Genomic DNA, 26,476 nt, shown 5'->3' with positions numbered 1-26,476 from the left:
CCCAGACCCATGATGAGCCTCATCAAGGCCGGTGTGGGGGTCCGGAGACACAAAGGGGGGGAATAGTAGCCCAGACCCATGATAGTGGGGGGGTTGAGGCTACGAACAACACCGTACGAGGCCACCAGAGCATAAATCAAATCTAGTTGTAAACTCCCCTATGAGAACAGTGAGGAGCAGACAGGCCCCCAGACGGGGATTATCTTAGAACACATCTAAGATGGTACTGAGGTGCACCACACTGGAAGTACCACACTGAGGTGCACCACACTGGTCGTAAAGGACGTCCAGTGGACTTGTCCACCTCCAAAACAAATGGCAACAATAATCATTCCTTGCCATGTGTAGTAGTCACTACAAGACAACTAGTAAAATGCTCTAATCATGTCTCCTGTAGGATAACATTTCAGTACCAATACCACAGTCAGTCCAGCAACACTCAGTAAGAGGATTAGTAACCTCACGAGTTAAATTGCTATTGATAATAGCAACATAGGAGTCACTCAGAGTGCAGCACGGGGAAGGGAATCTCCATTGCACTCTTCCACATGCCACTAATAAATAGAACCCTCCGTTCAGGAGAAAAGTTATTAGAGTCATGAACCACGATCACACCACGTACGACTGGTCTATTCAACAGTTTTTTGACAAGAGTTTAATAGGAATTGGCCATGGATATGAATATTAATTAGCTACACATGAAATGTGCTATAATTAAGCAATAATGCACGAGGAGGTGTGGTATATGGCCAATATACCATGCATGGCTAAGGGCTGTTTTTAAGCATGACACAACGCGGAGTGCCTGGATACAGCCCTTAGCCGTGGTATATTGGCCATATACCACAAACCCCTGAGGTACCTTATTGTTATTATAAACTGGTTACCAATGTAATTAGAGCAGTAAAAATAAATGTTTTGTCATACACGTGGTATACGGTCTGATATACCATGGCTGTAAGCCAAGCAGCATTCAAGGCCCGATCCACCCAGTTTATAATCAAGTACAAACCCTAAGAAAATGAAGACCTATTCCCTCTAGAAAGTATAAATATCAGTTACAGACAATTGTTAGCATACTTCAATGTTTGTTCCAACATCATCATCATGTTTCACCAAAAGGTGTAGGCTACAAGGCAGGAATGCTAAATTTTGGCTATCACATTGTGTTTTAAACATCTGTCTACTGAATTTGCTGTTTGCGATAGTCCCTCGCCATTTTTCTCATGTCTTGGTAGGGCTTGAGGTCAGTTAATGTCAGTAACTTGTTTGTCTTGGGATCAGTTCCATGCCATGTCCTGTAAATGTTGGGAAGACAGTAAACCATTCTCAAAAAATAGTGGTCAAATAATTCATTTAATTCGTTAAGTCATTTAAAATGTTTACAGTAGGCGAAGACTTTCCTGTTTGAAGAATTGTCAATCAGTTAAATGTCTAAGCCTATTGCAATAAGACACAAAAACTACTGACACCGAACTGATATAGTTGCCAGCAATGTGTTATTTCAGTTCTGCATGCAAGGGATGAGAAAAATGTATTTGATAAATAAACTAACAGTCATTTGCTAATATTTGAGCCCACAATTAATACAAATCAAATGTTATTGGTCACATACACGTGTTTAGCAGATGTTATTGCAGGTGTAGCGAAATGCTTGTGCTTCTAGCTCCGACAGTGCAGCAATATCTAACAGTTTCACAACATATACTCAAATACACATAAATCTAAGTAAGGAAAGAATTAAGAATTACACGAACGTGGCTTGTGTTTAAACAAACTCAGAAGCAGCCGATGAACAACCACACATAACGACATCAGCTTAATATTTGTGGATTTCTTTATAAAAGCAACACGTTAATTATGAATCATAAATAACGACATATCAATATGAATAATAACCAGCTTACCTCTTCAGATGTTTCTCAATGGCCTTTCGCTCGTACACTGTTCCCTCCTGGTTCTTCACTGGGTCAACAAACATCTTGTTAGTTAGTGGACAAATCAAGTGTGAGGGTATGAACTTCTCAGGCAACTCTTCACCCAACAATTCCTGTAAATTTAAAAGGGAAAGATCATCATACCCTGAACAAACTGTTACATTAAAGGGTTGCTGTTAAAATAAATGTATCTGAGAAACTGCTAACGTAGACCAGGTTTTCCCAAACTGGGGTCCGTGTACAAATGCCGTCTGGGGTACGCCAAATAAAAATGTGATTCACGTTTTTAAAAAAAAATAAAAATAAAAGGATTCTTCACATTTTCAAACAGTACATTTCTATTTTCCAACGGGACTATACATTTGGGGAGGTTTTTTCTCACCTGAGTATCCTCGTTTCACTGCCAAATTTTTTTTTGGAACCATCAGCGAAATAACAACACAATGTCAAATACAGGTAGCCTTGTCAAATAATTAACATCCAATCACATTAACCATTATCCAATCACATTAACCATTATCCAATCACATTAACCGTTACTCTCTCGCGGGAAACCTTCACTCTTGCACAGACATTTAGAAACAAAACATGACAATTTGAAAAATAAGCCATGGGAGTTTTTGAGCGAGAATAAAGACGACTTTCGAGTAGTAAGACATGTATTAAAGTAACAGATAATAAGGGGCTAGAAGCATCTTATATGGTGAGCTACCGAGTGGCTAGGACAGGCAAGCCTCATACTATTGTGGAGGACTTCATTCTTCCTGCTGCCGCGGATATGGATGGGACAATGCTGGGGGAAAAGGTCCAAAAAACTATACAGACAACGTCTTCATCAAACAACACTGTTTCACGACGCATCAGTGACATGGCAGGAGATGTTTTGAAACAATTACTCCTTCGCATACAAGCCAGTGAATTCTATGCGTTACAGCTGGATGAGTCAACAGACGTGTCGGGCCTGGCACAGCTCCTGGTATATGTCCGTTACGTTTATGGGGGGTCAATTAAGGAGGACATCCTCTTCTGCAAATCACTGGAAACCAGGACAACATGAGGATATTTTTTAAATACTGGACAGCTTTGTGACATCAAATGGACTTTGGTGGTCAAGATGTGTTGGTATCTATACTGATGGCGCAAAAGCCATGACAGGGAGACATAGTGGAGTGGTAACGCGAGTGCAAGCAGTTGCTCCCGACGCCACTTGGGTACCCTGCAGCATCCACCGAGAGGCTCTTGCTGCCAAGGAAATGCCAAACAGCTTGAAAGACGTTTTGGACAGTGAAAATGGTTAACTGTGTTAAAGCAAGGCACCTGAACTCTCGTGTATTTTCTGCATTATGCAAAGATATGGGCAGCGACCATGTAACGTTTTCACAACGTTTTTTTACAATGCGCTGGTTATCAAGGGCAAAGATTTGACACTTTTTTTAAATTGAGAGACGAGCATAAAGTTTTTTACTGACCATAATTTTCACTTGTCTGACCGCTTGCACAAGTTTCTCACACAACTGGCCTATCTGGGTGATGTTTTTTCCTCTCCTGAATGATCTCAAGGACAACACACAGGTCTTTCCATCATTGTATGATATTTTGTGTGCAAATGAACTCAAGCTTACGGACAATGTCAAATGTGATATAGAGAAGCACCTGAGTGAGCTGGGTGCGCAATTACGCAGGTGTGTTATCCCTTTCATGCCCTGCCTCCAGTCCACTTACCGAGACAGATTTCTGAATAGGGCTGCGCTCAGCTTCTTGTCTTGTCAAATCGCGCTGTTAAGACACTGATTCCCTTTGCAACCACGTACCTATATGAGAGTGGATTCTCGGCCCTCACTAGCATGAAAACTAAATACAGGCAAAGACTGTGTGTGGAAAATTATTTAATACTGAGACTCTCTCCAATACAACCCAAAATTGCAGAGTTACAGTGGGGAGAACAAGTATTTGATACATCAGAAAAGCAGAACTTAATATTTGGTACAGAAGCCTTTGTTTGCAATTACAGAGATCATACGTTTCCTGTAGTTCTTGACCAGGTTTGCACATACTGCAGCAGGGATTTTGGCCCACTCCTCCCTACAGACCTTCTCCAGATCCTTCAGGTTTCGGGGCTGTCGCTGGGCAATACGGACTTTCAGCTTCCTCCAAAGATTTTCTATTGGCTTCAGGACTGGAGACTGGCTAAGCCACACCAGGACCTTGAGATGCTTCTTACAGAGCCACTCCTTAGTTGCCCTGGCTGTGTGTTTCGGGTTGTTGTCATGCTGGAAGACCCAGCCACGACCCATCTTCAATGCTCTTACTGAGGGAAGGAGGTTGTTGGCCAAGATCTTGCGATACATGGCCCCATCTATCCTCCCCCCAATATGGTCATCCTGTCCCCTTTGCAGAAAAACATCCCCAAAGAATGATGTTTCCACCTCCATGCTTCACGGTTGGGATGGTGTTCTTGGGGTTGTACTCATCCTTCTTCTTCTTCCAAACACGGCGAGTGGAGTTTAGACCAAAAAGCTCTATTTTTGTCTCATCAGACCACATGACCTTCTCCCATTCCTCCTCTGGATCATCCAGATGGTCATTGGCAAACTTCAGACGGGCCTGGACAGGCGCTGGCTTGAGCAGGGGGACCTTGTGTGCGCTGCAGGATTTTAATCCATGACGGCATAGTGTGTTACTAATGGTTTTCTTTGAGACTGTGGTCCCAGCTCTCTTCAGGTCATTGACCAGGTCCTGCCGTGTAGTTCTGGGCTGATCCCTCACCTTCCTCATGATCATTGATGCCCCACGAGGTGAGATCTTGCATGGAGCCCCAGACCGAGGGTGATTGACCGTCATCTTGAACTTCTTCCATTTTCTAATAATTGCGCCAACAGTTGTTGCCTTCTCACCAAGCTGCTTGCCTATTGTCCTGTAGCCCATCCCAGCCTTGTGCAGGTCTACAATTTTACCCCTGAACTCGTTACCTGTATAAAAGACACCTGTCCACACACTCAATCAAACAGACTCCAACCTCTCCACAATGGCCAAGACCAGAGAGCTTTGTCCACACAGCTCTCTGGTCTTGGCCATTGAGGAGAGGTTGGAGTCTGTTTGATTGAGTGTGTGGACAGGTGTCTTTTATACAGGTAACGAGTTCAAACAGGTGCTGTTAATACATAATACAGGTAATGAGTGGAGAACAGGGGGTCTTCTTAAAGAAAAACTAACAGGTCTGTGAGAGAATTCTTACTGGTTGGTAGGTGATCAAATACTTATGTCATGCAATAAAATGCAAATAATTTACTTAAAAATCATACAATGTGATTACCTGGATTTTGTTTTAGATTCCGTCTCTCACAGTTGAAGTGTACCTATGATAAAATTACAGACCTCTACATGCTTTGTAAGTAGGAAAACCTGCAAAATCAGCAGTGTATCAAATACGTGTTCTCCCTACTGTAGGTGCATCCTTTTAAGCACACCTTTCTCATTAACCTGTGGTGAGTTATTCACAATTATTGATGAAAAAATAAGGTTTTAAATATAAGATAGCTAAATAAAGAGCAAAATGATTGATTATTATTATAATATTATTATTTGTGCCCTGGCCCTATAAGAGCTCTTTGTCACTTCCCACGAGCCGGGTTGTGACAAAAACTCACACTCATTCTTATGTTTAATAAAGGTTGTATAGTGTGTGTGTGTCGTATAAATTGTATTGTGTGTGTGTTGTATAGATCATATAGTGTGTGTGTGTGGCAGGCTTACACAATGATGGCAAAAAACAACATTTGAGAGTGCGCTAACCCTGGTGCTAGAGGGGGTACGCAGCTGGAGCAGCTGGAGAATGACATGCTGATAATGGAACTGCTCGTACTTCTCTGTCCCAGTCACTTTATCGTTTAGTCCACTTGGCAGAGCAACCTCTGGCTTCTCATCATAACCCCGGTTGGCGAAGAGAGCAACTAGAATGCTCTGTAGAGGCAAATGAGCATTGTTCATTACAATTCGTTTTAACTATGCCACTTTGTTTACATACTCATCTCATATGTATATACTACACTCAATACCATCTACTGTATCTTGCCTATGCCGCTCTGTACCATCACTCATTCATATATCTTTATGTACATATTCTTTATCCTCTTACACTTGTGTCTATAAGGTAGTAGTTTTGGAATTGTTAGCTAGATTACTTGTTGGTTATTACTGCATTGTCGGAACTAGAAGCACAAGCATTTCGCTACACTCGCATTAACATCTGCTAACCATGTGTATGTGACAAATAACATTTGATTTGATTTGATTTAGGACATCATTGTAAATAAGAATGTGTTGTTAACTGGCTTGCCTAGTTAAAAAAAAAAAAGGTTAAAAATAATTAATCATTGACCACAGTATAGGTAAGCCAGTTGTGGTCAGTTGTTATATTGAGAAGTGTCAAATAAATACATCCATTTACTTATAAGTGAAATGCAGGCTCTACTATTTTGAATCAAGGTACATTATTCATGTAGTTTAAAGTTTCTCTATGACAATGAAGAAGTAGTAACACAACCTGTCCAGTAGATGGCGAGGTGTAGGTCTGTTCAAAGCACTGAACATCTGGATTCTGTGACCTTGATATTGTGGTTCCGGATCAGAACGATCCTATCCAATTATTTTCTGGAAAATCGGTTCAAAAACAGACAGATCGATTTGGTCCGGGATAGCAAAAATGAGGATTACAGAATCCGGATCATTCTGATCCCCCAAAATGTTTTTGAAATACTGTCCCGAGGACTGGAGTTTGCCTATCCTTGGTCTGGAGAATGCCAGGCTATGTCTAAACCATGCCTTTCGTTGGTCTGGTGTGCAGTAGTATTACCGGCCTATATGACATGTCATTATTTTTCATGTTGACATTATGAATCAATTATATTAAATATGTGCATTTTTAAAGTGAGTTTAGCTGGCTAAATATGACCACTTTGAGCGCGCTAAAGTTAACTAGCTAGGCCCAGCCAAGTAATAGTGGACGACTTTTCCAGGAACTGTGCAATAATACTCAGCTTAACACATTGAAGGCCTGCAATTGGGTGACAGGAGCTATATAACTATGCCTACTCAGTCGGTTACATTTACACTACGGAGAATACGCTTTTGATAGCTGGGTTCAGCAGCTGCTCGTCTTCAACACAGTATCGACGTTTTTGGGGAACTTTTTTTATAACTACGTTTTTATTTCCGCATTTCTACACTTTTTTTGTAACTACGTTTTGACTTCCGCATTTCTACACTTGTTTTACTGTTAGGTGTTGTAGCACCATCTGCTGGAAATTTGGAGGATTGATCACCAGGGAACTCCTGTCATGATCCCAGTTTGTCTTTACACGGTGCACACAGGCCAGTCGGAGAGCAGTCCAGACCCATCTGCGCTGCACTGCAACACAAACATAGGACCGTCTTTAGGACTACTTGGCGCTTCACGGATGGTGAATTATTCTGCCGAACGTCTATTGAATAGCTATTGTTTTGGTTGTAAGGAAATTCCTTTTTCATTATTTTCTCATGTCTGCCACTGAAGAGAGGTAAGAATTACTGATATTGTTGGTTTAATTTGCGTAACAGATTGATTACATGATTTGAACAACATTTAGCAAATATATGAATTAATATTGCAAACTTAATGTATGTTGAAATATGCTGCTGTCTAAAAACAGGAATATCTTACTTTTTACAGAGCAACAACACTTTTACAGCTATTCTGTTGGTGTCATTCCTACAATAATTAATGCTGTTTTTTTAAGGGTGAGATTGTGCACTTCAACATATTGTTCTATTACAGATAGCTAGCTACTTAAAGTGATTGTTATTTGAAGTTTAAAAATATATATATCCTGTGACCTGTGTATCTGATAATAATGACTCGTGTAGGTCACCAGGTATAATATCCAATTTGTGAAAAGTACATGCATTCAAAACAGGGATAACATCTGTAGACAGATGGTCTGAAACCCGTGTTGCCCATTGTTCCTCAAAACAGGGATAACATCTGTAGACAGACGGTCTGAAACCCGTGTTGCCCATTGTTCCTCAAAACAGGGATAACATCTGTAGACAGACGGTCTGAAACCCGTGTTGCCCATTGTTCCTCAAAACAGTGCATCATGCATGCCTCAGGAATCACTTTTATTGACTACTGGCTCAACAGCTTCATTTGAATGATTCATGAACCACTATCGAATGACAAAATATCAATAGCAAATCCATCTTCATTTTACATCACTGTAACATAGTTTTGTTATTTGCATAGAGTAGTTTCTTTGCATCATTTTTTCCTTCAATCTCCTTTTTTAAACGTTACAAGCATTTCGCTACACCCGCAATAACATCTGCTAAACATGTGTATGTGACCAATACAATTTGATTTGATTCACAGCACATAGTAGGGCTATGAGGATCTCTGCCACAGCACAATTCCAGCCACCGGATCTGTCCCTGTTACACAACCGCTGCTTTATGCAGACTCCTCCCCCCTAGAGAATTAGATAAGCCACTCAGAAATAGTACCCTTGCTTGAATGGATAGTAGACTCTCTCCTCCCACAGTGCAGCACACTGAGATGTTGTTATTAATATGTGGGTGGTTAGTTAGATGGACCTGAGCCCTACTTTTCTAGAAAGTTCTATAGGTGTCTTGTTGGGATGTGTTTTCAGTATACAGCACAGGAGTGGTACCTTAATTGGGAAGGACGGGCTCGTGGTAATGGCTGGAGCGGAGTCAGTGGAATGGTATCAAATACATGTGTTTGATGCCATTCCATTTGCTCCATTCCAGACATTATTATGAGCCCGTCCTTCCCATCAGTAGCCTCCGCTGGTATATAGGTCAGGTTAGAGGTTACATGTCCACTAGCACACACTAGGTCATGGTTTCCTAGCCAGGCTCTTAATTCCTGACCTAATTCCCTCTCTGCCAGTGAGCTGTAAATAATGAGTTTTTTAAAGGTTGGTTTAGTAAAATAATAGAAACATGTTATAGTTTTGAGTGTGAATGCCAAATGTGGGGTGTTTTGAGTGAACAAACTCTGCTGACATTCTTCTTCATTAACATTTTTAATTGGAAGTACAATAGGCTGCTTTAATCCCAGCCTGCATATACAGTACAATAGCACTCTGAGGTGAAAGGCTTTTTTGGGTCAGGCTAGTGTCTCTGTTTTTATTTGAACTGGTACCCTATGCTAACTGACCATCCTATCCAAGGCCACTTATATTACAATAACTTAACATGACTTAGCCAACCTCACCTTGTTGTTCTGTGTACCGCCAGTCCCATGTTGGTGTCGTATATGGGCTGCTCCAAACACCAGGCTCCAGGGCCTCTGTGGTGCTCCTGATGCCCCTCACCCACCGCTGAAGATCCCAGGTGGGCGAGGGACTGCCAGGGATCCCCCTCTTCATGTGCTCCTTCACAAAGTGAGTCCCTATAGGGCCCCATCCCAATAGCCAAACAATGTATTCTTCCTCTATTGAAGTTATCAATCAAAGACCTGAGAGAATTGGATTGGTTAAAGCAATGGGGTTAGAAACTTGAATTTCACTCATCCAAACACATAGGTCATTAAGGGAAGAAATTAGGAAGGATGTCTGTTTTAATAACCATGAGGATATTACAAAGATGAATGTTTAAAATTAGCACATTTTGTCAAAAAATACATTGCATCGTACTGTTTAGCTTTATAGCCATAAGCCCACAGGCACTTCACTTGATGCTCCATCTACCAATTGAGAGACTGCAGTCGGTTTACATGGTCTGTTTAGCTACTTGTTAACATGTTCAGTGATGTGGGTCACTGTCTCAGGCGCCAAAACCCACTCTCGTTAACCCAGAACGCTAGTGAACCACAAAATGACACAAGCCCAAAGATACTCAGCATTCCTACACACGCCCAAAAGCATGCTCTTAAAGTTAGGTTAATCCTTGCTACTTTTAGTAGTGAACAAGTGACCCTTGTAAACAAGGACAAGTTTCATCCTAGACTGCCTGGAATTAGTCAAAATGGGAGAACAGGCAGAGAATGGCTTGAATATCCCTGTGTGTAATTTACAGGTTATTGTCAATATGTGTATCTGTTAATGTCACTATGTGTACATGTTAATATCACTATGTGTACAGGTTAATATCACTATGTGTACAGGTTAATATCACTATGTCTACAGGTTAATATCACTATGTGTATCAGGTTAATGTCACTATGTGTATCAGGTTAATATCACTATGTGTACAGGTTAATGTCACTATGTGTATCAGGTTAATATCACTATGTGTACAGGTTAATGTCACTATGTGTATCAGGTTAATATCACTATGTGTACAGGTTAATGTCGCTATGTACAGGTCAATGTCACTATGTGTATCAGGTTAATATCACTATGTGTACAGGTTAATGTCACTATGTGTATCAGGTTAATATCACTATGTGTACAGGTTAATGTCACTATGTGTACAGGTTAATGTCGCTATGTGTATCAGGTTAATGTCACTATGTGTATCAGGTTAATATCACTATGTGTACAGGTTAATGTCGCTATGTCTACAGGTTAATGTTGCTATGTGTACAGGTTAATGTCACTGTGTACAGGTTAATGTCACTAAGTGTATCAGGTTAATATCACTATGTGTACAGGTTAATGTCGCTATGTCTACAGGTTAATGTTGCTATGTGTACAGGTTAATGTCACTGTGTACAGGTTAATGTCACTATGTGTATCAGGTTAATATCACTATGTGTACAGGTTAATGTCACTATGTGTACAGGTTAATGTCACTATGTGTACAGGTTAATGTCACTATGTGTATCAGGTTAATGTTGCTATGTGTATCAGGTTAATGTCGCTATGTGTATCAGGTTAATGTTGCTATGTGTACATGTTAATGTTGCTATGTGTACATGTTAATGTTGCTATGTGTACATGTTAATGTTGCTATGTGTATCAGGTTAATGTTGCTATGTGTATCAGGTTAATGTCGCTATGTGTATCAGGTTAATGTTGCTATGTGTATCAGGTTAATGTTGCTATGTGTACATGTTAATGTTGCTATGTGTACATGTTAATGTTGCTATGTGTACATGTTAATGTTGCTATGTGTACATGTTAATGTTGCTATGTGTATCAGGTTAATGTCGCTATGTGTATCAGGTTAATGTTGCTATGTGTATCAGGTTAATGTCACTATGTGTACAGGTTAATGTCACTATGTGTATAAGTTAATATCAGTCACTGTGTCGATCAAACAACAATGGTGAAGAGAGTAATTCTGCTGGAGGTCCATTGGTTAGAAAAAATATTACGCTCATAGGCAATAATCATAACAACAGGATTCCCTTACTGAGATAGATGCTAGATCAGGCTAAAGTGTAACTGATCTAGTTCCTAGATAGAAAGCTGACAATGACATATGTTATGGGTCAAAACCTTGTCCATCTAATAACTGTGGAAGATCTGTATCGAACAGTGTGCCAACACGTTTTGCTTCCCTCACTCAGGATGGAAGGCTGACAGTGACCCAGGTGACCTCTGTGCGTGGATCTCTTCCCATCCTGCACTTTCACTACCAGCTGAGCGAGCAACGCAATGCATGCTGGGAGACTATGTTCACCTCAGACAGCCTCTTCCTGGAGATCCCAGAGGGTTCACTTCCTGAGGGCAGCAAAGAGGGGTGAGGAGGAACTGCCATCTATCCTTGCTGGCTTTATAGTCATGCATACATACACCTGTTATAACCATGCATACATACACCTGTTATAACCATGCATACATACACCTGTTATAACCATGCATACATACACCTGTTATAACCATGCATACATACACCTGTTATAACCATGCATACATACACCTGTTATAACCATGCATACATACACCTGTTATAACCATGCATTATGCCATCAGTAAGGCTGGAATTAAGTCTAAAAAAAAAGTGCACTTTAAAACAACAAATTATTATTTACGATGACGGCCTTCCAAGAGACAAGAGGCCTCCTACGGGGACGGGGGCTGGGATTAGAAATAAAATGTAGGACAAAACACGCATCACGACAAGAGACACCACTACATAAAGAGAGACCTAAGACAACAACACAACACAGCATGGCAGCAACACAACATGACAACACAGCACGGTAGCAACACAACATGGTACAAGCATTGTTGGGGACAGACAACAGCACAAAGGGCAAAAAGGTAGAGACAACAATACAGCACCTGAAGCAGCCACAAGTGTCAGTAAGAGTGTCCATGATTGAGTCTTCAAATGTAGTGATGCGGTCCAGTTTGAGTGTTTTTTGCAGCTCGTTCCAAATGGTACAGAACATCTAGCCGCTCGAGAGCACCCTTACCTGCCGATCTATAAATTACGTCTCCGTAATCTAGCATGGGTAGGGGGTGAGGAGCGATTGCGATAGAGGAAACAAAGTCTAGATTTAACCTTAGCCTGCAGCTTGGATATGTGCTGTACTGGGTGGAGCCACAGAGGACTACTTTGGGAGAATCCTGCATATTACAGTGTACATGAGTATGGAAGGGAACACAAAGGAGCAACACTTACATTTGAGATACACCCCTATCTTCTTTCCCCTCTTCTCTCTTATCAGACTCACCAGTCTCCTCCTGTTCTCGGAAGAAAAGTTAGGAGTCAGCCATGTGTTTCTGTGGTTCTCCAAAAGCAGAGTGGATCAAGGTATGTCAAAGTCTAGACACATTTTCTTTCATGTGTAGTGTATACATCTAGCCCTTCCTCGGACACTGTTAACAAACCTCCAAACAAGCTTCAATGCCATACAACACTCCGTCCGTGGCCTCCAACTGCCCTTAAATGCTAGTAAAACTAAATGCATGCTTTTCAACCGCTCGCCGCCCGCACCCACCCGCCCGACTAGCATCACTATTCTGGACAGTTCTGACTTAGAATATGTGGACAACTACATATACCTAGGTGTCTGGCTAGACTGTAAACTCTCCTTCCAGACTCATATTAAACATCTCCAATCCAAAATGACATCTAGAATCTGCTTCCTATTTCGCAACCTCCTTCACTTACGCCGCCAAAACATGCCCTCGTAAAACTGACTATCCTACCAATCCTCGACTTCGGCGATGTCATTTACAAAATAGCCTCCAACACTCTACTCAGCAAACTGGATGCAGTCTATCACAGTGCCATCTGTTTTAACAACCAAAGCCCCATATACCACCCACCACTGCGACATGTATGCTCTCGTTGGCTGGCCCTCGCTGCATCTTCGTCGCCAGACCCACTGGCTCCAGGTCATCTATAAGTCTTTGTTAGGTAAAGCTCTGCCTTATCTCAGCTCTCTGGTCACTATAACAACACCCACTCGTAGTATGCACTCCAGCAGGTATATCTCACTGGTCATCCCCTAAGCAAACACCTCACCTTTCCTTCCAGTTCTCTGCTAGTGACTGGAACGAATTGCAAATATTACTTAAGTTGGAGACTTATATTTCCCTCACCAACTTTCAACATCAGCAATCTGAGCAGTTAACCGATCACTGCAGCTGTACATAGCCCATCTGTAAATAGCCCATCCAATCTTCCTACCTCATCCCCATATTGTTTTTATTTACTTTTCTGCTCTTTTGCACACCAGTATTTCTACTTGCACATCATCATCTGCACATCCATCATTCATGTTAATTTACTAAACTGTAATTACCTCACTAGTATGGCCTATTTATTGCCTTACCACCTCACGACATATAGACTTATAGACTTTTTTTTCCTATTGTGTTATTGACTGTGCGCTTGTTTATGTCGCACTGCTCTGCTTTATCAGTTGTAAATGAGAACTTGTTCTCAACTAGTCTACCTGGTTAAATAAAGGTGAAAAAAGTGCTTTATATTAGACACATTATTCAATTAGTTGAAAGATGAATTGATAAATGAATGTCACGTTAGTGACTTCTAACCATACTACTAAAAAAACATCAGGAATAATGCAAAGTGCACACTAAAATTGAAAAAGGGAAACTGAATTTAGAGATGGTCTGAACAGTCACGTTAACAATCCTGTTTTCTACATCTTTCCAGCACTTCTTACCAGGACTTTCCACTACATAGGGTTTGAGATTGTGAAACCAGGCCACCCTCTGATACCACCCCGAGCAGACCTTGTGTTTTTGGGCTACTCCATGAGTCCAACATGCCCGGAGTCAGAGGAAGATTGATGTTTGGGTTGATCAGGAGGGGATCACTCATCTTTGCTCTGACCCAATAGTCTCTTTTCCATGCCTAACTGACCTTTGTTTTTTTCCTGTGGTGGTGATAGGAAACAAGAAAAGGAATCTATTTAAGCATATTGGGACAAGACTCGCCTCTCTCTTCCTCTCTGCACTTCTCATATGTAGTGCTGTAGTCATGACGGAGAGCAAGCCATTAATTCTGTAGACCTCTTCAGTGATAGAACCTTCAAGGAGATAACCAAAAAGATTGAACCTATTAGGCGGCTGCGTTCTTGACGTCTTGCATGTTATCACCTGTGTGGCCCAGTTGGTAGAGCAGGATTGTGGGTTCGATTCCCCCGGAGGAACAGTGTGAAAAACAATATGCACTCACTACTTTAAGTATTTTTGGATGAAAGCATCTGCTAAATGACTAAACTGTAAATGTTGCCACATCTTCTAGTACAAGTGGGACACTCAGTGCTAAAAATATTAACTTAAACTCCACAGTGCAGTGGTCCTGTGTAGCTCAGTTGGTAGAGCATGGCGCTTGTAACGCCAGGGTAGTGGGTTCGATCCCCGGGACCACCCATACGTAGAATGTATGCACACATGACTGTAAGTCGCTTTGGATAAAAGCGTCTGCTAAATGGCATATATTATTATTATATTAATGGTGAGGGACTGATAATATAAAACAGTGTACTGGAAGAGGGGGCTAAGGGCAATATGGCACATATTGGAATCTAGACTTCTGGATAATTAAATTACGGGTACGCTTTCAGGACCATTTCTTTGACTGAACCGCTGCAACAAATGTATTTTAAAGTGCAAATGTCTATGTCTTGAATTGAGTGATTGATCCATGTAAACTCCCATTATTGACAGATTTAGCGGAGGTCAGGGGAGCACTTAATACATACTGTGTACTGGACTCACTTTCCATTCTGCTTGTGCATTCAGTTGAAGATTAGGCTGCACGTGTGACAGCAAGAACTTACATTCCCCTGTTGCTGATACAACTTACATACTATGCACATACTCTCTTCCTACTTTTTATACTATCGTGTCTTAGCTATATACATTTTAGATTTCCATGTCGTGACACTAAACATGGAATAAAATTCCTGTTATACCTCTGTTCTTGTCAGTATTGTGTTTTGGAACTTAACACTAGTTAACAGCCCATGTGTGCCCATGTGTAATGATGTGAATCCAAGTAAATTGCATACAAGTATATTGGTTGTTCTAAGTGAAACAAGCTGAGCTTAATAACAAGTGCTTTAAAATGTGTTGCTACTGTGTGCCCTACTGAACATGACCCAGTTCACAACAGTGAAATTCTCTAAACAATCAGGACATACCCTGTGGCATTAATCTTTCCCGTGCCTTGGCTTGAGGGGGGGTTACTGCAGTCCTCAAAGTATTTCTGAGAAGTCTGCTCGGATACACACCATAATAAAACTAGAGATTCTATCAGCACATTTGCTTTCAATATTTTAATAAAGAAAAAGACAAACAGGCGCGTAACACATTACGGGATTTTTTAGGAAAGTATGAATTCTAAATACGTGTTTATTTGTCCTTCTCCTTCTGTTCTTTGTCTTTCTTGTCCTTCTCGGCCTTGGCTTCTTCAGCCTCGTGTCGTTTGATCAGCTCCTCCACCTCTTTCTGTTTCAGCACCTTGATCTTGGTCTTTCCGTCTTCTCGCGTCAGGGTGGCTATTTCCACTGGGGAGGTCAAGATATCCATGAGTCATACAGTCTATGTTCATATCTCAGGCTGCATTACTGACGTATCGCTTAATATGCATATCTCTAGACACACAACATATTTATTATACACAGTATGTGTGCATGATGTACAACAGCTGATGATGTCTAATGTTTTAGACATCATCATCACTAGTCTATTCTCCATAGAACAGCTGTGAATTAGGATAACACTGTCCCACTCTACACAACATCTCCAGTGTGTTTACTCAGTGTGCGCCAAGGCAGGACGGGCTCAGGAGTTGTTTAGAACAGTGATGTCAGGTCTTACCTTTCTCCGCCGAGAGCTTGCTGACGTCCATGGTCTTGTTCAGGACTTTGACGGCCAACGCCAGGGCAGAGGACAGCGACATCTCACCCTCTTTGAAATCCTGCTTCAACATGGACACTGCAGCCTGGGGCGCGGAAAAGACAACATGATTTATACAAACGGGTGGGTCTAATCCTGAATGCTGATTGGTTAAAATCGTTTTCCAGCCAGTGTCTATTCCACAAGTTACCGCAGGTTAAAACCTCAGTACCACTCGATGAGATAATCGTGTCTAGTTTCATTGAGAGGGAGTATGCCACTTAGGCAGCCATAAGTCTGACATCCAGAAAAGGAGCTGAATTATTGAAATATTATGCCATAAAAGTATCAGCTATATGTTAATTCCCAGTCAACACTGTAGCACCATCTACTGTGACATTTCACATCTTTACTTTGTGGCAAGGCTGCTGCCAAAACATGTGCATTGTGCCAATGTTGATGACAGCAAACAGGCTTACCGCACTGTTGTTGCCGATGCAAGTAGCCTTCCAGCCTCCATAGTTCCCACTGGGGTCACTCTGGTACAGCTGGAAGCCGTAGTGTTTGTCCCAGCCCATGTACAGCAGAGACACTCCAAACGGCCTCTTCCCTGAAGACACACAACACATCAAATACAATCAAACCTGTGCTTACCCTAACTGTACTCTAATGACTCTGGTATGTTCTTTTCCCACACAGCCCTTTGGTCCAATATGGTTTCAGCAACAGTGTTTACTAGAGAACCCAACTGCGGTGTTAATGTCATTTGTCTTATAGCTAACCTCCAAACTGTGTGTAGGCCTGTTTGATGTCACACAACGCTGTCACCAACTGCTCACAGGGGATTGGCTCCTGGTATTGCAGTAGATATCTGTGTGAATTAAATAACACATACACATCATCTGTCAGATAAACAGACACGGTGCTAGATTACTAGAGATGCCTTGTTGGTCTTGCACTAACACTGTACATTGCTTGGTATACAAATTAATGAACAAATGGGTCACAGGTAGAGACCGTGGAATTTCCTACCCAACGTACCTCTGTGCTATTAGCCTCAGCTCATTGGTTAGAACGTTAGCATCGGAGGTGATTCCGGCAACACTGCAAGCCATGTCTCTGAAAGGATAAAGGTTACGACACCAAATCACACAGCAGCCCATGGGCATAATGTAGCAGCATCTGACATCACCCCAGCTTCAGAGTGCTGATCTAGGATCAGTTTTTCTGATCATAATGATCATAATAATAATAATAAAGCAGACCTGATCCTAGATCAACACTCCTAGTCTTGAGACACTTTATGAGAAGATCCTGATCTGTCTTGTTGGCATGCTAATAGCGGTGCTACATATAAGCCTGGCAAGAGAGACTATGGTCATACTCACTCATTGAGCTTGTAGATCTTCTCTGAGAAGAAAACCTCATCAAGCAGCTTGTGGATGTTCCGTCTCTCTGCAGCCAACAGCACTCCGTCATTGGCTAAAATCCCAAGACATGAGCCAGCGTGGCCAATAGCCTCCATGGCATACTCCACCTGATATAAGCGTCCTGTAAAACAGCAACAATGAATTGTTATGGTTGGTTAGAGGAGAACACTTGACAATATAGTATTGAATGTGATGGTAACATTGATTATGGACAGTACATCGTTATTAGAAAGATAACACTTGCCTTCAGGTGAGAAAATGGTCGTCCGGGAATCATATCTACGAGACTACAAAAACAAATAAGTGTTAACAATTTCCCAAGAAAGCACCCAAGTAAAAGTTGCAAGGTAGTCAATTGCATCACATTAAACATGTACAGGTAAGTGCCAAAATAAAGGAAACACGAGTAAATGAGAGATACAAGGTATATTGAAAGCAGGTGCTTTAACAGATGTGGTTCCCGAGTTAATTAAGCAAATAAAATAAAAAGTACCCTGTTTTTCTGGCTACCATGGCTAGAAGAAGAGATCTCAGTGTCTGAAAGAGGGGTCTCAAAGGAGCATAGGGGGTTTAAAGGGTGTGTGTCTCAGTCACCAGATCTCAACCCAATTGAAGACTTACGGGAGATTCTGGACAGGTGCCTGAGACCACCATTAAACAAAACAACAAATGATGGAAGTTCTCATAGAAGTATGGTGTCACATCCCTCCAATAGAGCTCCAGACACTTGTAGAATCTATGCCATGGGGCATTGCTGCTGTTCTGGCCGCTCGTGGTGGTCTATTAAAGTTGCACTATGAAGAAATCACTCCGCCATTTCCTGGTTGCTAAAACTTCTAATTGTTTGCCTAATTTTAGTTTGACAAAATAAGCTATAGTGTAGAGCCCTCAAACTCAACTCTGGACCTCGACGCCAGTTCCACTACTATTTTTTCTCTCTCTTCCATTGTCGCTCTCTGGTCAGAGACTGATTTAGACCTGGAACACCAGGTGGGTGCAGTTAATTATCAGGTAGAACAGAAAACCAGCAGGCTCCAGACCTTGTAGGGTCAGAGTTGAATATCCCTGGTGTAGAGAATCATTGTACCCTCTAAACCACTGATAAATATATTTTCCATAACCAAAAATATTGTATTTTCAGCTGTTTGAAACTGGTACAAAACAAAGTAAAAGATGCAAAAACAAAACGTAACGGAAAAAAGCATTGAAATAACGCACATAGAACAGATCTACTGCTTCTTAGACTTGCTTTGAAGTAGAATGATAAATCTATAACTCACATTTCTGTGAATTTGGTCGGATCGCCCAAAAAGTTACATATTGCCACTTTAAGACACTATGTTAGTGTTTCCTTTATTTTTGAAGTTACTTGTACATTACAGATAGCGACATTAACGTAGCTGGCTACTTACCATGATTTAACCTGCCTGTAAAATAAAACCTGCGAAATAATTCCAACAATATTAATGAAGTTCCATAATCAAAGCTCAAAACAATAAGTGCTGCTGTCAAAAGGGGCATGGCAAATCATGCCTACTGTTTATTAGACAGGGGCTGGTAAGTTTGCGAACTATATTATTTGATTAAAGTATAGCTAGCTAGCCAATTAGAAAGTTAACATATAGCTACAGTAGTAGCTCAATTAGCTAGAGTAGCGTTAGTCAGCAAACGTTAGCGAGTTAACAGTTCATTCATACAAGGCAAATGTTAAACAGAAATATGCTTGCTAGCTAGCATGCTAACCCTTAGCTAGCTATCTTCACAATGACTGGATAGGCTAGCTGACTTTTGGCGCCGTTTTAACAAGAAGTCACTTTTTGCAATTTATGATATTTTTATAGTAAACATGTGGCTAAACAGACAGGAATATAAAACAGCTATTTACCTTAGCTAGCCTGATGCTGTAGTTTGTTGCTGACACACCGCTGGGAAGCAAGCAAGAATAACTAAGAACTTCCGGGTCCGGTATTTTTTGGAGTCCTTCAGAATAAAAGTTCCGTCCTATATACTTTGTAAATGAATAATTACGGTGTAAATGTGCACAATTAATTATATTTTATACTAGTTATCATACAAAGAAAAATGTAAAGTATTTCTATAAGATATGTCATTTATTTATTTTTTACATATTGCACAATAAAGAGTTATCTTTAGGTAGAATGGGAGGGGGGTCCATTCAACTCAGGGACACTTCAAGTTTCCTCTGGGTGTAAACCAGTGGAGGCTATTCAGAGGAGGAAGGGAAGGACCATCCTCAACGAATTCCAACTCAATGTGAAAAAAACTGTTTGCATGTTCTTCACAAAGAGGGCAACAGATGCTACTGAGCCAGATGTCTATGTGTCAGGGGAGAAGCTCCAGGTGGTATCCGATTTTAAGTACCTTGCCATCATACTTGATTCCAACCTCTCTTTTAAAAAGCATGTAAAAAAGGTAATTCAAATAACTAAATTCAATCTAGCTAATTTCCGATTCATACGAAATTGTTTGACTACAGAGGTAGCAAAACTGTACTTCAAATCTATGATACTCCCCCACTTAACATACTGCTTGACGAGTTGGGCCCAAGCTTGCTGTACAACATTAAAACCTATTCAGTCTGTCTACAAACAGGCTCTCAAAGTGCTTGATAGGAAGCCCAATAGCCATCATCATTGTCACATCCTTAGAAAACATGAGCTCTTGAGTTGGGAAAATCTTGTGCAATACACCGACGCATGTCTTGTATTCAAGATCCTTAATCGCCTGGCTCCCCCTCCACTCAATATTTTTGTTAAACAGAAAACCCAGACATATGGCAGCAGATCCACAAGGTCTGCCATGAGAGGTGACTGTGTAGTTCCCCTAAGGAAAAGCACCTTTACTAAATCTGCATTCTCTGTGAGAGCTTCCCATGTCTGGAATACATTGCCATCAGACACACATAACTGCACCACATATCACACTTTCACAAAATGCTTGAAGACATGGCTAAAGGTCAATCAGATTTGTGAACATGGTCCCTAGCTGTGTGTTGCCGCTTTCCATGTTGTCTGTTGTCTGTAGCTTGTGAGGTGTGGAAACACTTTGTTGCTTTTATGAATTTTGTCTTGCTGCTTTTTGTTCTATGTTGCTCTGTCTGTATGCTATGCCTTGCTTGTCCTATGTTGCTATGTTGCTATGTCTATGGTGCTATTGTCTATATTGTAATTGTTTTTAATAACCTGCCCAGGGACTGCGGTTGAAAATTAGCCGGCTGGCTAAAACCGGCACTTTTACTGAAACGTTGATTAATGTGCACTGTCCCTGTAAAAATAAAATAAACGAAACTAAACTAAACTAAACCAAAATAAAAATTGTGAAACATTGCATTTATCTTTTTTTTCAGAAAGAACTATACTAAATATATTCACGTCACCAAATAATCTATGAAAACACACTGTTTTGCAATGAAGGTCTACAGTAGCCTCAGCAGCACTCTGCAAGGTAGCACCATGGTGTAGCCAGAGGACAGCTAGCTTCTGTCCTCCTCTGACTTCAATACAAAACCTTGGAGGCTCATGGTTCTCACCCCCTTTTTAAAATGTATTTTATTTTATTAACAACAAATCAGTACAGAAAGTACAGGAGGGAACACAAGTATATATAGATGATATACAATGGACAATCGACCTAGGGGGTACAATATCACATTACAATTACACAAGGACCTTAAGGGACATCCATACACTTACAATTCTAACAGCTTTTTTGTTAGTAGAGTATTTAACTGTCTAAAATACAGTTCAATTTCTTTTTGTAGGGTAAGAAAATTTGTTTTGTTTTTGTTTGTAAATTTCATTTGTGTATATGAAATTTGGCCAAAAGAATAATGAAATTAATTACATAAAAATGTTTCAGCTTATTTCTATCATATGTAAAGAATCCAAGCAGTACATCTCTCCACAATAGTGTAAAATCTTCATAAATGTGTTCAATTATTACATTTACATTTAAGTCATTTAGCAGACGCTCTTATCCAGAGCGACTTACAAATTGGTGCATTCACCTTATGACATCCAGTGGAACAGCCACTTTACAATAGTGCATCTAAATATTTTAAGGGGGGAGGGGGGTGAGAAGGATTACTTTATCCTATCCTAAGTATTCCTTAAAGAGGTGGGGTTTCAGGTGTCTCCGGAAGGTGGTGATTGACTCCGCTGTCCTGGCGTCGTGAGGGAGTTTGTTCCACCATTGGGGAGCCAGAGCAGCGAACAGTTTTGACTGGGCTGAGCGGGAACTGTACTTCCTCAGTGGTAGGGAGACGAGCAGGCCAGAGGTGGATGAACGCAGTGCCCTTATTTGGGTGTAGGGCCTGATCAGAGCCTGGAGGTACTGAGGTGCCGTTCCCCTCACAGCTCCGTAGGCAAGCACCATGGTCTTGTAGCGGATGCGAGCTTCAACTGGAAGCCAGTGGAGAGAGCGGAGGAGCGGGGTGACGTGAGAGAACTTGGGAAGGTTGAACACTAGACGGGCTGCGGCGTTCTGGATGAGTTGTAGGGGTTTAATGGCACAGGCAGGGAGCCCAGCCAACAGCGAGTTGCAGTAATCCAGACGGGAGATGACAAGTGCCTGGATTAGGACCTGCGCCGCTTCCTGTGTGAGGCAGGGTCGTACTCTGCGGATGTTGTAGAGCATGAACCTACAGGAACGTGCCACCGTCTTGATGTTAGTTGAGAACGACAGGGTGTTGTCCAGGATCACACCAAGGTTCTTAGCGCTCTGGGAGGAGGACACAATGGAGTTGTCAACCGTGATGGCGAGATCATGGAACGGGCAGTCCTTCCCCGGGAGGAAGAGCAGCTCCGTCTTGCCGAAGTTCAGCTTGAGGTGGTGATCCGTCATCCACACTGATATGTCTGCCAGACATGCAGAGATGCGATTCGCCACCTGGTCATCAGAAGGGGGAAAGGAGAAGATTAATTGTGTGTCGTCTGCATAGCAATGATAGGAGAGACCATGTGAGGTTATGACAGAGCCAAGTGACTTGGTGTATAGCGAGAATAGGAGAGGGCCTAGAACAGAGCCCTGGGGGACACCAGTGGTGAGAGCGCGTGGTGAGGAGACAGATTCTCGCCACGCCACCTGGTAGGAGCGACCTGTCAGGTAGGACGCAATCCAAGCGTGGGCCGCGCCAGAGATGCCCAACTCGGAGAGGGTGGAGAGGAGGATCTGATGGTTCACAGTATCGAAGGCAGCCGATAGGTCTAGAAGGATGAGAGCAGAGGAGAGAGAGTTAGCTTTAGCGGTGCGGAGCGCCTCCGTGATACAGAGAAGAGCAGTCTCAGTTGAATGACTAGTCTTGAAACCTGACTGATTTGGATCAAGCAGGTCATTCTGAGAGAGATAGCGGGAGAGCTGACCAAGGACGGCACGTTCAAGAGTTTTGGAGAGAAAAGAAAGAAGGGATACTGGTCTGTAGTTGTTAACATCGGAGGGATCGAGTGTAGGTTTTTTCAGAAGGGGTGCAACTCTCGCTCTCTTGAAGACGGAAGGGACGTAGCCAGCGGTCAGGGATAAGTTGATGAGCGAGGTGAGGTAAGGGAGAAGGTCTCCGGAAATGGTCTGGAGAAGAGAGGAGGGGATAGGGTCGAGCGGGCAGGTTGTTGGGCGGCCGGCCGTCACAAGACGCGAGATTTCATCTGGAGAGAGAGGGAGAAAGAGGTCAGAGCACAGGGTAGGGCAGTGTGAGCAGAACCAGCAGTGTCGTTTGACTTAGCAAACGAGGATCGGATGTCGTCGACCTTCTTTTCAAAATGGTTGACGAAGTCATCTGCAGAGAGGGAGGAGGGGGGAGGGGGAGGAGGATTCAGGAGGGAGGAGAAGGTGGCAAAGAGCTTCCTAGGGTTAGAGGCAGATGCTTGAAATTTAGAGTGGTAGAAAGTGGTTTTAGCAGCAGAGACAGAGGAGGAAAATGTAGAGAGGAGGGATTTTAAAGGATGCCAGGTCCGCAGGGAGGCGAGTTTTCCTCCATTTCCGCTCGGCTGCCCGGAGCCCTGTTCTGTGAGCTCGCAATGAGTCGTCAAGCCATGGAGCGGGAGGGAGGACCGAGCCGGCCTGGAAGATAGGGGACATAGAGAGTCAAAGGATGCAGAAAGGGAGGAGAGGAGCGTTGAGGAGGCAGAATCAGGAGATAGGTTGGAGAAGGTTTGAGCAGAGGGAAGAGATGATAGGATGGAAGAGGAGAGAAGCGGGGGAGAGAGAGCGAAGGTTGGGACGGCGCGATACCATCCGAGTAGGGGCAGTGTGGGAAGTGTTGGATGAGAGCGAGAGGGAAAAGGATACAAGGTAGTGGTCGGAGACTTGGAGGGGAGTTGCAATGAGGTTAGTGGAAGAACAGCATCTAGTAAAGATGAGGTAGCGTATTGCCTGCCTTGTGAGTAGGGGGGAAGGTGAGAGGGTGAGGTCAAAAGAGGAGAGGAGTGGAAAGAAGGAGGCAGAGAGGAATGAGTCAAAGGTAGACGTGGGGAGGTTAAAGTCGCCCAGAACTGTGAGAGGTGAGCCGTCCTCAGGAAAGGAGCTTATCAATGCATCAAGCTCATTGATGAACTCTCCGAGGGGACCTGGAGGGCGATAAATGATAAGGATGTTAAGCTTGAAAGGGCTGGTAACTGTGACAGCATGAAATTCAAAGGAGGCGATAGACAGATGGGTAAGGGGAGAAAGAGAGAATGACCACTTGGGAGAGATAAGGATCCCGATGCCACCACCCCGCTGACCAGAAGCTCTCGGGGTGTGCGAGAACATGTGGGCGGACGAAGAGAGAGCAGTAGGAGTAGCAGTGTTATCTGTGGTGATCCATGTTTCTGTCAGTGCCAAGAAGTCGAGGGACTGGAGGGAGGCATAGGCTGAGATGAACTCTGCCTTGTTGGCCGCAGATCGGCAGTTCCAGAGGCTACCGGAGACCTGGAACTCCACGTGGGTCGTGCGCGCTGGGACCACCAGATTAGGGTGGCAGCGGCCACGCGGTGTGGAGCGTTTGTATGGTATGTGCAGAGAGGAGAGAACAGGGATAGACAGACACATAGTTGACATTATAAATTATAAATCTACTGATGTCTTGCCACAGTTTTCTTACATGAATACAATGCCAAAAAAAGATGCAACACTGTTTCTGGGTGGTCATTACAAAAGGAGCAATTTGAGTTGATGTTTTCCTTAAACTTCTTCATATAGAGGTTGGCAGGATAATATTTATGAATAATTTAAAAGGAAAATTCCTTAATTTTGTTAACAAGTAGGTACGTGTGTGGCAACATCCACACTTTTTTCCAACAGATATTATCAATAAATCAATTCCAATAAGGCATGACATAAGGTATACAACATCCTGCTGAAACAAGGTTCGTATCGATCTGTTGTTGAATGGACCATAAGAGAAACAAATCTTTCCTACTGATGAGACAACAGGGTCAATAGAAGGTAGGCTCTGAGGGTCAGGTCTTGACACGTTCCTGAATAACAGAGCAACACCTGAAGGAATGGAATCTAAAACAATTGCAAAATCTTTAGGTGTAACAGGGACCTTGTAAAGTGAAATAAGAATAAGAATAAGAATTCCTTATAACTGTGTAAAAGACCCTCTGGTTCTCACCCCCTTCCATAGATTTACACAGTAATTATGACAACTTCTGAACGATGTACCAACCTATCAGATCTCTTGCAGCATGAACTGACATGTTGTCCACCCAATCAAAGGATCAGAGAATGCATCTAGTACTGAAAGCATAGCTAGCACTGAAGTGCATAAAATGTTGTGAGTAGTTAGCAATCGTACATTAGCAATGTATGTTATTAGTAACTACTGTTGTTGGTTTGGCGTCAAATAAGCCACTCTTTATGTGTTATTTGCCGAATCTCAGTTTTCCATGTGGGTTTTATGATGTAATGTCAACTTTATACATTTATATCCCGGAAACATTCAATTTCCAACTCACCCACAGCAATTCTCCATAAATCTGCTGTGGATTACACAGAATCCCATACCTTTATCACTCAGTGTATTATACAATGTAAACACACTACTCTACCAGGTGGTGGCATAATACCAATTTTATGCAGGAATTTAACAATTTAACTGCACCGTTACAGAGGCAAGAGTGTGCAAGGCGTTATTGAATGTGGCACTGTCTGTCACATTGATGACTCTAATTTCTCTCGACCAGTGCGCCTACACTTTAATTTGTAGGCTAGGTTGAAGCAACCTCACGATGGGTATAGGGAATATTTGAGTATCATGTAGTAACCTAAACCTATCGATGTTACATTGATCTGGGTGAATGGAATATGAATGACAGTCATCCAATATGCTGTAATAGAAATAAGGCCATCCTCATAAAAAAATACGTTTTCCCTCATCTTAAAGGTAAACTGTGTTGATTTGGAAACTAAAGGTCAGTAGAATGGACCTCCTTTTTACTGCAATAAGATAATTGTGTACGGTGCAATATGTATTGTCAGTATGAAAAAACGATTGGATTCAAACTGATTGGCCACTTTAAGGGCTGATTAGCAGCGACGCTCCTCTCGTGTAATGCCGCGTTCAAAACAATGCGGAACTCTGAAAAAGTTCCATTTATTTTGAATCCACGGAAGTCGGAGATTTCACTTTTGTATATTATCTACTTCACTTGCTTTGGAAATGTTAACATATGCCAAAGAAGCCCCTTGAATTGAATTGATTTTCGAGTTGTTTTGAACGCGGCACAATCTGTGGATTTGGAAACTAAACGTCTTCCTGAGTAGAATGGACCCCTTTTTACTGCGACACAAAGCACATGAAATTGTGTACTACTGTGCAGTATGTTCAATATGAAAAACT

General features: G+C 42.1%; 1 protein-coding gene, 1 long non-coding RNA gene and 1 pseudogene across 4 annotated transcripts; 1 reads left to right on the top strand and 2 right to left on the bottom strand.

Annotated features, from left to right (window-relative positions):
* Nucleotides 1-855: 855 nt before the first annotated feature.
* On the bottom strand, nucleotides 856-7,336 carry LOC124018106. Of its 3 annotated transcripts, XR_006835571.1 has the most exons (4): nucleotides 6,481-7,336; nucleotides 5,730-5,897; nucleotides 1,908-2,050; nucleotides 856-1,298 (listed from the first exon to the last, which is right to left on the bottom strand). It is a non-coding gene; the product is annotated as an uncharacterized LOC124018106 (long non-coding RNA). The 3 variants fall into 3 exon arrangements; XR_006835570.1 differs by lacking the exon at nucleotides 5,730-5,897 and having other exon boundaries at nucleotides 6,481-7,168; XR_006835572.1 differs by lacking the exons at nucleotides 5,730-5,897; nucleotides 6,481-7,336 and adding an exon at nucleotides 2,320-2,374.
* Nucleotides 6,596-15,286, top strand: LOC124018105 (annotated as a pseudogene).
* A 340-nt stretch (nucleotides 15,287-15,626) lies between these two features.
* On the bottom strand, nucleotides 15,627-19,604 carry LOC124018104 (proteasome subunit alpha type-4-like). The gene is made up of 9 exons (XM_046333379.1): nucleotides 19,523-19,604; nucleotides 19,050-19,078; nucleotides 17,882-17,924; nucleotides 17,596-17,758; nucleotides 17,249-17,326; nucleotides 16,990-17,078; nucleotides 16,687-16,817; nucleotides 16,190-16,313; nucleotides 15,627-15,876 (listed from the first exon to the last, which is right to left on the bottom strand). Exons 2-9 carry the CDS (start codon nucleotides 19,050-19,052, stop codon nucleotides 15,722-15,724), a joined length of 786 nt encoding a protein of 261 aa, XP_046189335.1. The 5' UTR covers nucleotides 19,053-19,078; nucleotides 19,523-19,604; the 3' UTR covers nucleotides 15,627-15,721.
* Between the last annotated feature and the right edge of the window lie 6,872 nt (nucleotides 19,605-26,476).

The sequence above is a fragment of the Oncorhynchus gorbuscha genome, unplaced genomic scaffold (assembly GCF_021184085.1).
Source record: "Oncorhynchus gorbuscha isolate QuinsamMale2020 ecotype Even-year unplaced genomic scaffold, OgorEven_v1.0 Un_scaffold_390, whole genome shotgun sequence".
NCBI lineage: Eukaryota > Metazoa > Chordata > Actinopteri > Salmoniformes > Salmonidae > Oncorhynchus > Oncorhynchus gorbuscha.
The sequence above is the reverse complement of the archived record's forward strand: the minus strand, read 5'-3'. Positions and strand labels throughout refer to the sequence as shown.

Coding starts and splice junctions, on each gene's coding strand:
- LOC124018104 (XM_046333379.1), bottom strand. Junction 17,759..17,881: donor GACCATTTTCTCACCTGAAG/GCAAGTGTTATC, acceptor GCTGTTTTACAG/GACGCTTATATCAGGTGGAG. Junction 17,327..17,595: donor AAGATCTACAAGCTCAATGA/GTGAGTATGACC, acceptor TTATCCTTTCAG/AGACATGGCTTGCAGTGTTG.